This window comes from Ursus arctos, unplaced genomic scaffold (genome assembly GCF_023065955.2).
Source record: "Ursus arctos isolate Adak ecotype North America unplaced genomic scaffold, UrsArc2.0 scaffold_6, whole genome shotgun sequence".
Taxonomy (NCBI): domain Eukaryota; kingdom Metazoa; phylum Chordata; class Mammalia; order Carnivora; family Ursidae; genus Ursus; species Ursus arctos.
The window spans coordinates 34,991,901-35,006,566 of NW_026623078.1; the positions used below are offsets into that span (position 1 = coordinate 34,991,901).

A 14,666-nucleotide genomic window follows, 5' to 3' on the forward strand; every position below is an offset into this window, starting at 1 on the left:
ATTTCTGTGACTGTTCCGGAAGATAGTGGGACACTTAGTGAAATGAGTCGCTGCAGCACGGAAACATGATTCTGCAGTATGCACCAATGGCCCAGCAGCGGAAGCCTTTTCAAAAGGAGTGGAGGCGTGCAAGGCACAAGAACAAGCATTTTTCTTTACTTCTTGTAAGCGCTCCAGGTGACAACGTGAATCATTTTTTTAAAAATCTGGCCCTGGAGTAACATTAAACTCAGTGATTTGCAGTATGGAAAATCCACCTTCTTTTTTTTAAGAAGCTGGATTTGTTGTTGTTGTTGTTAATTTTTATTTTATTTATTTGAGAGAGGGAGACAGAGAGAGAGCACGGTGGGGGGGGGGGGGGGAAGCAGGCTCCCCGCTGCGGGGAGGACCCTGGGATCATGACCTGAGCTGAAGGCAGATGCTTAACCGACTGAGACACCCAGGCGCCCCTAGAAAATCCATCTTCTTAAAAAGATCCAGGTTTCTAGAATCTCTTCCTGAAAGAGGAAAGGCTTCACCATTCCCCCAAATCCCCAGCCCTGGTATGGCAATCTCATGCACAAGCTCCTTCCGTGTACTGGGGTCTCATTCTTTTAATTATGTGCGCACTTCTCCACGAAGTAAGAACAATTAATAAATATTTGGGGGGGACTTGTTTGTTTGTGTTTTACAATAACTGCCTTCAACCATATTCTGACAAACCTTCTGCCTTCTTTTAATGACATTTTAGACCAAAGTCGTTTCTTGTCACTTTCGCTAAAGGAGGCCAGTCTGTTTTAAAATGCCAATCTCCTTTCTCATCTGAAACCTGTCTCCCATCCCATCATCAGCTCACATGTGGAGACGGGCCCTTGGAAAAGAGGCGAGGCACTGTCTGCTCTTTGGCTCCTTCTCCCCCTCCAGCACCTTGGGGGGTAGGAGTAGGGGGTCCATGTTCCAGGCCAGTTCTGGTTCTCGTGTTCTTCCACCGCTTACCTTCCCCAGATTGACTACTCCTACTTCGGTGTGGAAGGAGAGAGAAGACAGAAGACATCTTCTCATATAAGTTGGGGGGAGGGGTAGGCACCCACTTCTCACTCTGATTCTATTGCTTTCCCTCTGATGCCAGAGGCCTCTGCAGATGTGATGCTTTCCAAATAGATGATGTGCATGGTATCTGGGGGGAGATGTTTAACTTAGAACCACACCCCGTACAGGAGGTAGCTCTCTCTGCCTTCAGCCCTGACAGTGGTCCAAGCCTCACACCCACTTTGTGTGAATCCCATACCCACATTTAGCCACTACCATCCCTCATGAAACCTTTCAACTGGCCTACTCCCCACAGGGAGGGGAGAGAAAAGCCCCCCAGGCCAGGTCCACACACTGGCAATCATTTCCTTTCTTATCTCCTCCCCCAGTCCTTTTATGTAAGCCAGGCTGGGGGTCTGTTGTGGCGCTCTTGTGGAACAGGGCAGGGACAGTTTGGCCTCCGATTAAAAATCATGAAGAGTATGGGCCCCAAGTGGGCTTTGGTTCTTTAGAATGTGAGGTCCCTACTGCTCTGTGCCCTTAGCAGAAAAGGCTGCCCTCAAAACCCTCTACAAACCCATTACTGCTTGATGGTCAGCATCAAGGTCAAGAATGAAGTTCCCTTCCCCATCCCAACCCTACACTGTCCTATGGGACATTCCCTCTGTGGGAATGTGGGTCTCCACCTGAGAACCACCGGCCTCTACTTCTATAAGGCTCTCTCTCCGCATACTTAAAGCAATAATTTACGCATCCGTTCTGCAGCCTCCAACTTATTCCAGACTTCCTTTAAACGTGTCACATTGAGCCTAAATATTTCCTCTGGGTTGCTCTCCTGTGAACCCTGGGTGGCTGTAGTCTGTCCGCATAGTAGAACTTAAATTATCTATCTATGAGAGAGAGAGAGAATGAGCACAAGCAGGAGGGGCAGAGGGGGAGAGTCAAGCCGACTCCACGCTGAGCGCAGAGCCCCACATGGGGCTTGATCCCATGACCCTGAGATCATGAGCTGAGCTGAAACCAAGAGTCAGACGCTCAACGGACTGTGCCGCCCAGGCTCCTCCATAGAACTTCTATCCTCTCCATTTCTGTAAATGCAGATGCTCTGCTCCCCCATCTCTACCCCAACCAGTTAGATTAAAGGGTGACAAGATCAAAAATGCTGAAACCCCTAACTGGCAAGAAGGTGGAGGTGAAGATGAGTTAAGAACTGAAGTTCTTCAGTGGAGAGTAGGAGCTTTGGGGGAATATAAAAAAGTAACCATGGGACACCCGGGTGGCTCAGTTGATTAAGCAACCAACTCTTGGTGTCAGCTCAGGTGATGACCTTAAGGTCCTGGGATGGATACCTGCCTCAGGCTCCCTGCTCAGTGGGGAGCCTGCTGGTCTCCTTCTCTCTCTCTCTCTCTCTCTCTCTCTCTGCCCTTCCCCCTCCTCACACGTGCCCGCACGCTGTCTCTCAAATAAATATATTTTTTTTAGGGACCGATGTCCCTCAATTCCCACTAAGCATACACCAAAAAAGGAAATAGGCTTGAAGGATGGTGGTCAAGTTGGATTTCTTTTAAAGCAGAATTTTACAGCAGTGAAGAGAAAATACTGAAACGAAACATGAAATTACCTTCCCTGGTAGTTTTTAAAATAAAAGATTGGGGGAGGGGTGGCTAGAGACCTACCTGTTTGAATCTGCTTTGCACCGCTTCCTAGTGGTAACAAAGGACCGGATTGGATTCACGAATTCATCCAACAAATATCTATTGGGTGCCTCTTATATGTTAGGCGCTGTTGAAGTGACAGAACTCGAGAGGTGAACAAAGCAGGCAAAACAGAGAGTAAACAAGTAACTGATGGATATTCTGTTGCATGAAGCTAACTAAGCACTGGGGGGAGGGGGGACAAAGGGGGGAAGAGGGTGAGGAGTGGTGGGAGGGGCAGAAGGCTCGGAGGCGGGTGACTGTTTTAAGTGGACCGCGAGGGAGACTGCAGGGGAAGGCGGCTGTGCCAAGAGCCCCCAGCCGCTTCCAGATCGCAGCGAGCTTAGGAGACGGCGGGGGAGGCACGGCGCCGGCAGAGGGGAAGCCAGTGCGCAGGCCTGGAGGTGAGCGCATACTTGGCACATTCCGCACCAGCAACCCCGGAGCGTGGCCCGAGCGGAGGCAGGGAACGGCGAGTGGTAGGAAACGGAGTCAAGGCAGATGATTCAAGGCTCAGATATGTCATTCTTTAATTTTATGGTTCAATTCCGCATTCATGAACATTCCTACGCACCAGAAACAAAACCATGCCCTGGGGGGGATAGTAAAAAAAAAAAAAAAAAAAAAAAAACGAAACAAAACGCTAAAAGTAACTACAGAAAATTCTCAGGAATCAACTCCTTCAGGGGTAACCTTCGTCTCTCTTTCGGCCTAATACGATGTCTTGAAGTCTCTTCTGCTAGATCAAGCCATAGGCCACCCTCACGACTGCCTAGGAATCACTGAGTTCTCAAATTTGGGCACGGTCTTTTAAGTTGAGCATATGTCAAAACCCAAGGACTTAAGGAAAAATGCTAATGTAAGAGTGAATATCATGGGAAATTTTACAACATAAGTCTGAAGGAGTCTAATAGTACAGCCTAGTCACCAAAATCCAGAAGCCTGCCCGTGTGCCGCAGACCCATCTCAGGACCGCTGTGTACCCCGGATTTCCCTGGCACTTGTGGGCCTGGGCGACAGTTCTGCTACAAACGCACATCGATGCGCACAGACAGCTCAAAAAGAAAGGCCTGGGTTTCTTTTGCTTTTGCTTCCTACCCCCCTTCTCCCCTCTCCCCGCCCCCGCCCGCCCCCACCCGCCACACAGCCCAACACTAGGGCGTCTGGGTGAAAAGCCCTGCGGTCCATCAACATCAAGGCAGGCATCATGTTTCAAGTGGAGGTTCAAAACAGCTTGCTCTTTGCGGAGACTTCTTACTTCCTGAATCAGACGGCGCCTTTCAGGACTCGGTGTGCTGAGTCATGGCCAGCCACGCTCACTCTGTCACTGAAGGCCGCCGCGCCGGGAGCCCATCTTCCTCCTCGGCATAAAGGGAACGCCAGGACCCTGCGCCCTGCCCCTTCAGAAGTGGTTCCTGTCAAGTGACCAGACTTGACCAAGAAGAATGATTTTACCTTCCCTCTCCTTGAGGAAATTTGACAACTCCGAAGTAGAGAAGAAAAACTCTGCCTCTTATCTCACCTGCTACTCTGTAGAGGAAACCACCCTCGGCCGCCTACGTGCTGCACTGTTCCCGTGACGTGGGTGTTTATCCATTAAGCAGATTCATAGGCCAAAGATACTAGAAAATTCTAGCCCTCAGAGAGTCATTCCAATGAGAGCCTTAGAAGCTGAGACGCAGTCTAACCTGCCCAGTCTTCCCCGCAGACAGGCTTTGGTGAGTTAGTTTACCAGCCCATATAAATTGACCTGTTTCACATAAAAATCGAAAATTGGACATGTTCTCAAAAACTTGAAAGAACTGACAACACGGGGCCAAAATTCCAGTGTAGAAACAACTGGTGTGGCCCTTCAGACAGACCTTCAGATAGAAGGTGCTGGGAACACGTGTTCCCTAGGTTGCCATCCGCCCGGCTGATGCCCCTGTGTCCTTCCCCACTAGTGCCTGTCCCTGTCCCTGTGTGTCTGTGCCCAGGACCCCCATCTAGTCCAAGCACTTTATCTGACAGAGGAGGAAAGTGGAGTCCAGAGAATTTTACATTTTGAATTTAAAGGTCACTCAATTAGGTAAAAGCAAAGCAAGAAGCAGAATTTCAGTCCTCTTTCCAAAATGTCCCCATCCCCCAGAGCTCTGGTTGTAAAAGAAATTGGGCCACATTTGAAGCAATGTCTCAGATGATATTAGCTCTGAAGTTATTTTAATTATAAATCATCACCGGAAACTAATGAAGGCATGAAAGCTGTGATACTGGTATAGACCAGAAGGGCTGGGGAAAAGTATAACTAGGAGATAGAACATTTCCTGGGGGATTTTAAATATAAGTCATCTATATTTAAAATATCATGATTTTAGCGAGTAACAGAGCAGGGGGGAGAAAAGCTGAATAAAAATCACATCCTAATTTAACTATACTGAATAAATTAGAAATGATACTTCTTAGATTTTTCTTTAAAAGTTTTTTTAATGCAAGACTTCTGCCCACCTATCATTGATGTCATTAACTCATGGTAATACATATAAGAAAATACATGAGTAATTATTGAGACCCTTCAAGATTCTTTGTGATGAATAATATTATTTTCCTCATAAGGGAAATTTATGGGCCATATAAAAAATTTTTGTTTATAGGGATAGAAATATTATGAATGTATGCATAGTATAAAAGTATGCTGGCACTAATAACCCTGATGTTCATTTTTTTTCTTACTGCATCAATTCAGAATAGAAGTGAGTTTTCCTACATTCATTTTTCTGCAGACCCCTGGCTTATCATTATCATTCCATCCTCTTTCCCAAGAAGATCCCATTCCGCCTGCACCATTTCCAGAAACCTGTCACCGTGAAGGGGCTTAAAAAGAAAACCAAAATATTTCTTCGGGAGACTATATAATCTTGAAAATGACCCCCCACGCCCCTTCCAAACAAAAAGAAACAATTACTAGCCAGATTAGGACACAGAGATCACTGATGTGAGGAGCGCGCCTGCCACACGTCTCACAGGTCCCCAGCGCTCTCAGCAGAGCCAGCAACAGGACGGGCTTGACTTCTGACCACATTAGCAACCATCTAAGCCTAGGGACGAGTAAGAGAATCTAAGGCAGTCTCTGAGCACAACGCTGTTCAGTAATGCTTTAATGCCGTTTGAAATCACGGTTGCTAAAATTAAACTGACACTTGGCAGAAATTACCATAACACTTTCCATCACAGCATTCTGACAGGCAGAAAGTGTCTGCGTGGCACAGGCGGTGCTCAGAACGGAGCTGTGCATCCCAAGAGGGACCAACATGTGAGGCCACGGGGAGGAAGTCTGAGTGGGAGCTCAAGTTTGAGACCCACCATCCCCAAAATGCTTCAGCGTCCATTCCCTTCAGAGAGATCCAGAAGTCGCCGCTCCAGTTCAAAGTCCAAACTTCTCTCTGCCTTCCTGTCTTCCTTTTTGAATCAGAGCAGGGAGGAGGAGCTCAGCGGTTGGGCAAAGAAAAGGCAGGCTCTATTTTGTCATCTGCCAGGGTGGGTTTTCTCCCTCCCCTCCCCACCAACCTCAGGATTAAGGCAAACTTCTTCCAAGCCAGGAGACAGCACTCCTTCACTGGCAGGACTGCTTTCAAGGCAACGGGAAGGCACCGCTCTCCCCCTGGGGCCCACAGGACTGCCTCTGTTCTGGCAGCGTTTTGTTCTAACCTAAAGCATGTGTCAGCTTCCTCACTACACAGCTCAGGAGTCAACTGCAACTAAAGGGTTAAGCAAATTCCTTGAAACAAGACGAGGAAAGACTCCTGGAGCTTTGCAGGTGCAGAATTACAGCCTGCCACCGCTCACCATGCCGGATTCTGAGCCCCTGCACAGAAGATAGCAATGCTTGGCTTTCCTTGTTTTGCAGTGAAAGAAAGAGAGAAAGAGAGAGAGAGAGAGAGAAGGAAAGAAAAAAAGGAAAGAAAAGAAAGAAAGAAAAGGAAATCAATTTTCTGTTCTCTCAGCACAGAACTATGCACACAGTAGATGCTCTCAGGAAAAAAAAAATTGTTGCGTGGTCAACACGGTCTTAAAAGATTTTATCAGAGTTTTTTCCCACCCTACAACTCCTAGCGTGACTTGAGGCTTCCCAGCCCCCACATGGCCAGCTCAGGGCAGGTCACCTAACAGAGCAGTCAAAGGGCTGTGTCTCCTGGTGGGAGTCAGGCCAAAGCTCTGCACCGTGATGCGGTCACCTTACTCAACAGCAAAGTCAGAGTTTAGAATTCCAAAAATAATGAAGTCAATCAACGTAAGAGAACTGGTGGCCAGGCAAAATGAAAATGAGAGAAAAATTATCTTTTCCGAGCCAATAAAGGGAAAGGCCAAAGCATGTAAGACATATACAGCAGAATAGTTTGTTCTTCCTTTTTTATTTAGTCACAACACATCAGTACAACAGAGGCCAAACCCGGTTCAGTGGAGTGTGTTCACATTACACCTGCTAGAAGAATCGACCTGTAAAATGATGCTTTTCTAGCCTGAACAGAATGAAACCAAAAGACGGCCACAAAGCCCTTTTGAATATCTCAACAACCGCATTTCCATGCACCGAAAAGGAAAACACAACATAAAAATTTCCAATTAAAAGAAAACCTAGCAGTTCTGGGAAGATGTAGGTTATGCATTTAACAGGTCCCAATGGACCGTGCCATTGACTGCTCGCATCCCGAGATCACTTATCCATGTCAACACCTGTGAAGTCGAGATCCACTTCGTTGCATTGCTTGGGGCTGGTAGATGCAGGCATATTCTGTGCAATGACCTCCAACTCCAAATGGGGAACTGGCCTACAAGTAGCTCTCTCCTACCTAAGCCAGAACTGCCAAATCCTGGTGGATGATCGCAGCTGGTGATATGGACTCAGGGCCCCTGATGGTTTATACACTCACCTGACTGCTGCAGGAGGCAGAGAATTAATTCATCTTCTTTCTTGGATAAAGCTGATCATCTGATTTGTCAACGCTTTGTTCAGAAATATAAAATTCAACATAGATCCTCCCCCCCCAACCCCGGCAAAAGAATATTCTTTATACAACACCTTAACTGTCAAAATATTAACAAATAGCATCATGTTAACATTGAACTTAGTGGTTTGGAAAATTAATTCTAAGAACAGACTTCAACTATACGAGAAGAAAAACAGACCAAAATACTAAATGTTAAAATTCCCCAAACTTTGAGGCAAAAATGGGATCATTCTTAGAGAGGTTTACAAAGTAATGAGGCATAGAACAAACCTATTACCAAGTGTTGGTTTATACTCACTATTTCAATTTAATGTTTGGAACAAAATTTAACAACTAGTTTTTAAAAACTGCTAATACATGACATGATAAAAAAATATTAAAAAAAGGAAAAAGCAAACCAACAAACCTTTAGTCTTTCAACAAAATTTATCTCAAAGTGTACCTTTTTCCTTTTTACTTTTACTGACGACTTTAAGGTGATGTTGGCAACAGCCCAGCTCAACTGGGACTGTAAGTGTTCCCCTCCCTCATTCTACAGCATCAGTTCCTTAAAAAGCTCCAATCTCCGTCCCCCAAGGTCTATAGGGCTTGCCAAGGTTTGCTGCCTGCGTGGGTGCCGAAGGGCTCAGTGCATTGGGAGACAGTAAGTGAAAGGAGCCAAAGGAGAAGGGGAAGGCCGACAGGGAAGCCACCGAGGAGAGCAGGGGCGGCGAGAGTTTGGAGGCAGAGGTGACCACAGGGAGCACCGGTCCGATGCCGCCGCTAGGGGGCGCCCGTAAAGCGGGCGCCTCCGGATGTGCCGAAGCCAACCTGCCCTGGTGGTGTGGTTCCGTGGGCGAGGCCGTGGTGCCAGTGTTCCCGTGGCCATTCTGGGGCAGCAGCAGGGGGTGCGCGACGTGCGGGTGATGTCCGAAGGCGCTCCCCCAGGGAATGTGTCCAAGGCCTGCGTGGGCACCGCTGGCCGCTTCCCGCTGGGAGGCGTAGTTGTTAAGATGTGAGACCAGTCGAACTCGAAGCGGGTCAGAGGCATCTAGTCCTTCAATGATGCTCAGATAACGGGCAACTTCTGCCAGGCACTCCCGAAACCCCAAACTCCGATAGTCCATAGCAAGGGCGTGTGCGTCAAAATAGCCTGAGGGAAAGAACAAAAGAAAAACCTCAAGGCTTTGCTCATTTCCCGCATTTCTTCAATACCAAAGGCAGCCCTTCCTAGCAAATAAATACCTACAACCTTAAAAACGGCATACGCGGGTTTTTATGAAGGCCCAAATATTCTGGAGTCGACCAAAGTCTTTGCATTCATCAACAGGAGACGTATGTCTTTGCTAATGCAAGTTCAAAGCCCAATTAAAAGCTGCTGAGCAGAAAGTGGAATTATACCCTACCAGCAGATGAAACTATGTTCATTCCTTTAATGTTTTCCCCCAACAACAACAAAAAATACATCAAGGACAGAGAAACCACAGAGCAGTGAAATTCATTAGACACACAGATGTAAGTTATCATCATGGAGCTTTTAGGCACTTGGTCCTGAGTAAAGCATTTTCCGGCTGGAGACAGACACACAGACCCTGGTCTCCTATCTTCTGTTAGGTTTTCTCTAATTAACCACAACAGGTTTCTTTCCTCAAGAGTCACGCAGGAGCTCTTTTTCTTTTTAATGCTGTCGATAAAACTAAGACCATACACATTTTTTCAAAAAAAGGCGTTTTCTGAAAGTGTCAATAAACAAATGTGGTAAGAGCTACCTGATTTTAATCAGGACTTTAGGGCACCTCCCACATAAAGAAAGGTGCATTGGCTTACTCTGAAGAGGACTGGGGTGATGAATTCACTGGAGAAAATCCTATGTGCATTTCAAAATGCACTGACAGGCAACTGTACACACCACATCATTCTCTCTCCACCCCCAAAGCACATAGCAAAAAATAAGGCAGCGAATGCACCAATGCTGGCCTGCAGCAGCTGCTCATTCCACCCAGAACATTCAGGGCCCCCTCTAGACTAGCGAGATGTACCTTTCCCTCCTGCAGTGTGCAGCATTTTCAGGTGATCCACGGTCATCTGCAGGATTTCCGCTTTTTCTAGCTTAGCAGATCCCTAGAGAAGAGCATTGCAAAAAAAACAAAAAACAAAAAACGATTTGGCACCAAGTGCCTTTGGGGAACAACTTAAAATAGATATGCATGTATATGCTCTGTAAATCATAAAAGTACAAACTAAAGCAAAAGGGGTTGTCTTGGCAAAATACGTTGGAATCCGTCTATGATTCATCTCTGGCACAAGCAATATGGTTATTTTTCGAGACACAGATGAGGTTCAGATTAATGAGGGGAAGGATTCCGAAGGTGTGGACAGCTACGCTGAGAGCTCTATCCACTTTCTCCATTACCTGCTTCTCAAAAGCACTGGGTACCAGCCGCCTCAGCTCAGACAAACTGTTATTAATCCGGTCCCGTCGGCGCTTCTCGATGATCTGTAGAAAGCAGGCAAAACAAAGGAGGGTATTTCCATCAAGACTGTAAATTTCAAAATGAAGCAAGGTAGTTCTTTCCATTAATAACAAAACAAAAAAGGAGCACTGTAAAGAGACTCACCCCTCTTCGTCGTTTCCTGGCCAAGATCTGTGACGATGTAGTTGGGGACATGGAACCTAGAGCCGAGCTCAAGTTTCTGAATGAGGGGGAAAAAACCACGAATCGCTGTTAAGGGAGAGGAGGTGATACGAAGGGTCTCCCTCATGTCCTCCCCGCACTCAGACTGTTAGGCAACTTGGGTTTGAAAGCGCCTCGGGGGTCCCTCACCCCGACGGTGGCCGGACCGAGATGCGCAGAGGTCAATGGAGGGCAGCAACGTGCCCCGGGCCCTCGGCCGCTGTCACCGCGGCCAGCCGGCGCTCGCCTCCTGCCCTGGTTCCGCGCTGCCGCGGCCAACTCACCCATTCTCATCCGCACTCTCCTTTTCCACTTCGATGGTCTCGTCCAGCTCGCTATCCGAGGAGCTGTACTCGGGGTGGGCTCGCTTCATGCTGGCTGCACGGGGGCTCCGGGGGAGGGTCGGCGCGGCGGGCAGGGAGGAGTTAACAGCAGCGGCGCCTCTCCGCGCTCGGGGGCTCGCGTTCCGCACACACTGATCCCGCTCGCGCTCTGCCTCCGGTTAAAATTCAACCATCCCTTTCCCACGCTGCGCCCCTACTCAGGTCCCGGGGGAGGGCAGGAGGGGTGGAGGAGGCGGGCGAGGGGGCGGAGGGGCGGGGCGGTGGCTCCCGGGCAACAGCCTCCCCTCCGCCAACCCGGCTCCTCGCTCCGTTGATTGGCGGCCGCTCCGGGGAGGAACCAGAGCGAGGCTCAGGGCGAGGGCGAACCCCGCCCCCGCCCTCCACGCCGGCCCCTGCCCGGCGGCGGTGCGTCTGCTCCGCGGGGGCTCCGCTGGGTCTCCGCTGGAGGGGGGAAAGAGGAGGCGCGGGCGGCTGTGGGCAGGCGGCGGGCAGGCGGGGGAGGCCGGGCTGGGACACAAGCCCGCCGACGGCCGCGGCCCCGCCCCGCCCCGCGCGCCCCGATTGGCCTGGCCGCACGCCAGGGCCGCGCCTGCAGCGCCGCCGGTGAGCCGCACGCGCCGCGGGCCGTGGGAAAGTGCCGGCGCCACGGCCGCCAGCCAATCCGGGCGGCCGGCGACGGCGGCCGCGCTGGCGGCGGCGGCGGCGGCGCTGGGCGTCCGCATGAATGGAGAAGAATGGGCAGGCGGGGGAGCGGGGCCGCGCGAGGGCGCGCCGGCGGGGGCTGGGAGGCCGCGGGCCGGGTCCCCCGTGTGAACCTGTAATCGGAGCCCGGGCGCCGGGCGGCCCCGGAAACCGCCGCCCTGCGCCGCGGTAAATCTCGGCTGCGGGGCCACCCGTGCCCGGCGGCGGGAGGCGCGCGCCGCTGGCGGAGCCAGGCCCGCTGCACCTGGCCGGCTGGCGCGCCGGACGCTCCGCGGGGGCCGCAGGGCGCCGCAGAGCAGAGCCCGTGCGCCGCCACAGTGGCCACCGGCAAGACGTGATTTCTGGGAATGTCCTTTTCCGTTTTGGGGGGACCGTGTCCCCACATGCAACCAGTCTGGCTTCTGCAGGGCTTCCCATCCTCCAGAGTGGAATGAGTACCCTGTGCATCTAATTTCCGGGCAAGTGGAACGCTTGTTTTCTCGGCTGACTAGGTGGAAAAAAAAAAAAAAAAAGACCCCTGGGGATAGCCATTATGGGTTTTTTTGTTGTTGTTTTTTGTTTCCAGGCTTTGGCGGCCAGATCCTCTCAGCGGGCGACAGGGTGGCGGGCCTGGGCATTTGCGTCTGAGGCCGCCCTCGCTGCGGGAATGCACGTCTCTGACCCTTACACACACGTGCACGTACACACACGCACACACGCATACACACATAGCACACCTCCGGCTTGGGTTCTTGGCGTGTATTGGGAGCTCTGCGAAGTTACCCAAATCCTCCAGAAGATCTTGGGGGGGAAATTGTGTATCTCTGGCCTGATGCCCTATTCGAGGATTTGTAGAAGCAGCCGGATGGGTGTTTTGAATTTGGGAATCCAGGGTTCTCTATCCCTTACAAAGGAGCAAAGCAATTGGTATTCCTCTCAGGTCCGTTCTTTGGCTGCTGACCTTGCAGTCCTGTCAGTGAGGGAGCACTCGATAGATATGGAGGATAAGAAACATTTTCTAACTTTTGCAAATAGCTTCTCCGTTTCTATCACTCCTTAATTCGTGATCCCAATGCCATCTTAACACATTTAAGGCACCACACCCTCTGAATGGCCTGAACCTAATATGTGTGTTCGATTTTAATCCCTCACCTCCACACACACATTATTCCGTGTTCTGGCTCCACTGAACTCTTATTTCACTTTACCTTCACCCCCAGCCCCTCAGCCCTTCTTCCTCTGGCCTCCTCTGCTTCCCTGTCTAGGCTGGGTCCTTCCATCAAGCCATGTTGGATTTTTTTCTTGCTGGCACACCAAATGCCCTTGTCAGTGGTCCACCCAAAATCAATCCCATTATCTGCTTACTCTGCCCCTACTCACAGGTGACAGCTCTCTGGGTTGCTAGAGGTTCAGCCTCCCAAGCACCTATCCAACCTCCACAGTGTTCAGTCAATCATATGGCTCACTGCCACCTGCCTCTTCCCCCCACCCCCAGAACCTAATGGTCCAGGCATAGGAAACCCTCCACTGCTCCCCTCTGCCTTCCAGAAATCCCTCTGACATTCAATTTCTTCCCCAAGCGTGACAGGCCACCTACCCCAGAAATTAGTGTGTCCACTGCCCCTCTGTGATTCTGTGGTAGCCAGCCTCTGGAATCTACAGTGAGCGAGCCTTTCCCACTTTGGCCCATTCTTGCTGCCTTGCAGGGGCATGGGCGAACGGCAGATAGGTGGGCAAGAAGAAGAAACAAAGTTGGGGTTGAGGGTTCCTGACTCCACACGGATACCTAAGCAAACTATTTCTCCCACACTCAGTGTTACTTTTCTGTCAAAAATGAGCTTTACATTAAAATGTTATGTTTCTCCTGCTTCTCAATCGTGACTCCCATTATTCATTCATCCAACTAATACCGAGTGTCTTCTGTGTGTCCAGTCCTGTGCTAGGGCCTGAGAATACAGTGGTGACCCAAGAGTGGTATGGCCCCCACCCTCCTAGAACTCACAATGGGGGGGGGGCACTAGACGATACACAGGTGAAATCGCTGTAGATGTGCTAATACTTGAAAGCACCTTTCGTTAAGGAAAAACAAGGGGGTGAAGATACTTCATGAGGGTCTGGAAAGGACTTTTCTGAGCTTGGGAAGGCACTTAAGAACGAGGCAGTTCAGTTAGAGCCACAAAAGAAAGGGCCGAGGCTCTGCCACGGGTAGTGGGATCAGACGAGAGGGTTGGACTGAGTATGAGGCCCAGTTGGCCACCACTTGCAGGGTAGAGGGGATTCATCCCTGGAGGCTTTGAGTAAAGAAGTGCTTTAAACTTCGTAGCAGTCCCCTGAGCAAGACACAACCTGCAGAAGTGACCCCCTCTCGAACCGGAATGGGGCTGCCTAGACATAGCCCCTTAGGAAAGGGCCTTCTTCCGGCATCGGTGGGGAGGGAGTGTTTTCCATAATTCACCTGTCTTGTGGTACCAGCCTTTTCAGATTTTCACACAGGCCCATTTCCTTGCCTGTCTGTGGAATCCGGATTTATTTATCCACTTATATCCAGCGGGTTGCCTTTCTCCGTGTTCTCTTACAGAAGGCATGCTCCAGACGCCCTGGAAGAGAGCGATACTCCACATTTCGGAATTCACTCGCAGGGCCAGGCCCAGGTGGGGCCTTCCTGAGTGAACCAGTGACACGTCCAGAGGGAAGGAGCCCATCCTCAAACTGCATTTCCGGCATTTCTGTATGAACAAAGATTAAGGGTGGCCAACTGGCTGGAAGGGACACAAACAGTGGCTGGGTAGGGGACCGCCCAGGAAAAAGCCCTGAATCTTCAATTGTCCGTTCCTCAGAGGTTTGGCCACTGTCAAGGTCCCTACTTGGGTGTCCTGGATGAGGCCCTTTCTCTGTCAGTTTGCTAGTGAGTGCGGGCTATCGTGATTGTAAGTGCTAGAAATGGTACGCAGGACGGCCAGAGACTATACCAGCGCCCCGAAAAAAAGAGAGAGGCTGCCTCACTCTGGGCTTTTAGGCAAGTTGCTTTATCCAGTCTAAAGCCAAACACCTTTGTTAAAACCACTTCTAGGTGAAGTCAGCCAGTGTTTGAGACATCTGAGTCTTGCTTGTTTATGTATTCACTTGACACACATGTATAAAGCCCCTACTATGTGCTGGGCACTGAGCCAGGCCTGGAGCAATGAGCAGAAAAGCCCCAGTCTTTATCAAGCTGCTCACAAGAGTGTGTGGTACAGATGTCGTCAGATCGACCTAAGCTGTGTGACAGTGGGGAAGTTATTCAACCTCTTTAAACCCCGA

General features: G+C 50.2%; 1 protein-coding gene across 1 annotated transcript; it reads right to left on the reverse strand.

Moving 5' to 3' along the window:
- Positions 1–7,071: 7,071 nt before the first annotated feature.
- Positions 7,072–10,901, reverse strand: HEY1 (hes related family bHLH transcription factor with YRPW motif 1). The gene is made up of 5 exons (XM_026495846.4): positions 10,626–10,901; positions 10,285–10,360; positions 10,080–10,163; positions 9,706–9,787; positions 7,072–8,819 (listed from the first exon to the last, which is right to left on the reverse strand). The coding sequence occupies exons 1-5, from the start codon at positions 10,712–10,714 to the stop codon at positions 8,236–8,238; spliced, it is 915 nt and encodes a 304-aa protein (XP_026351631.1). The 5' UTR covers positions 10,715–10,901; the 3' UTR covers positions 7,072–8,235.
- Positions 10,902–14,666: the final 3,765 nt, after the last annotated feature.

Bases quoted from the DNA above. Each gene is read 5' to 3' on its own strand.
- HEY1 (XM_026495846.4), bottom strand. From the start codon at position 10,714: ATGAAGCGAGCCCACCCCGAGTACAGCTCCTCGGATAGCGAGCTGGAC. The intron at 10,164-10,284 runs GTGAGTCTCTTT...TGCTTTCTACAG, and splicing joins CCAGGAAACGACGAAGAGGG to ATCATCGAGAAGCGCCGACG. The intron at 8,820-9,705 runs GTACATCTCGCT...TCTTTCCCTCAG, and splicing joins GCACACTGCAGGAGGGAAAG to GCTATTTTGACGCACACGCC.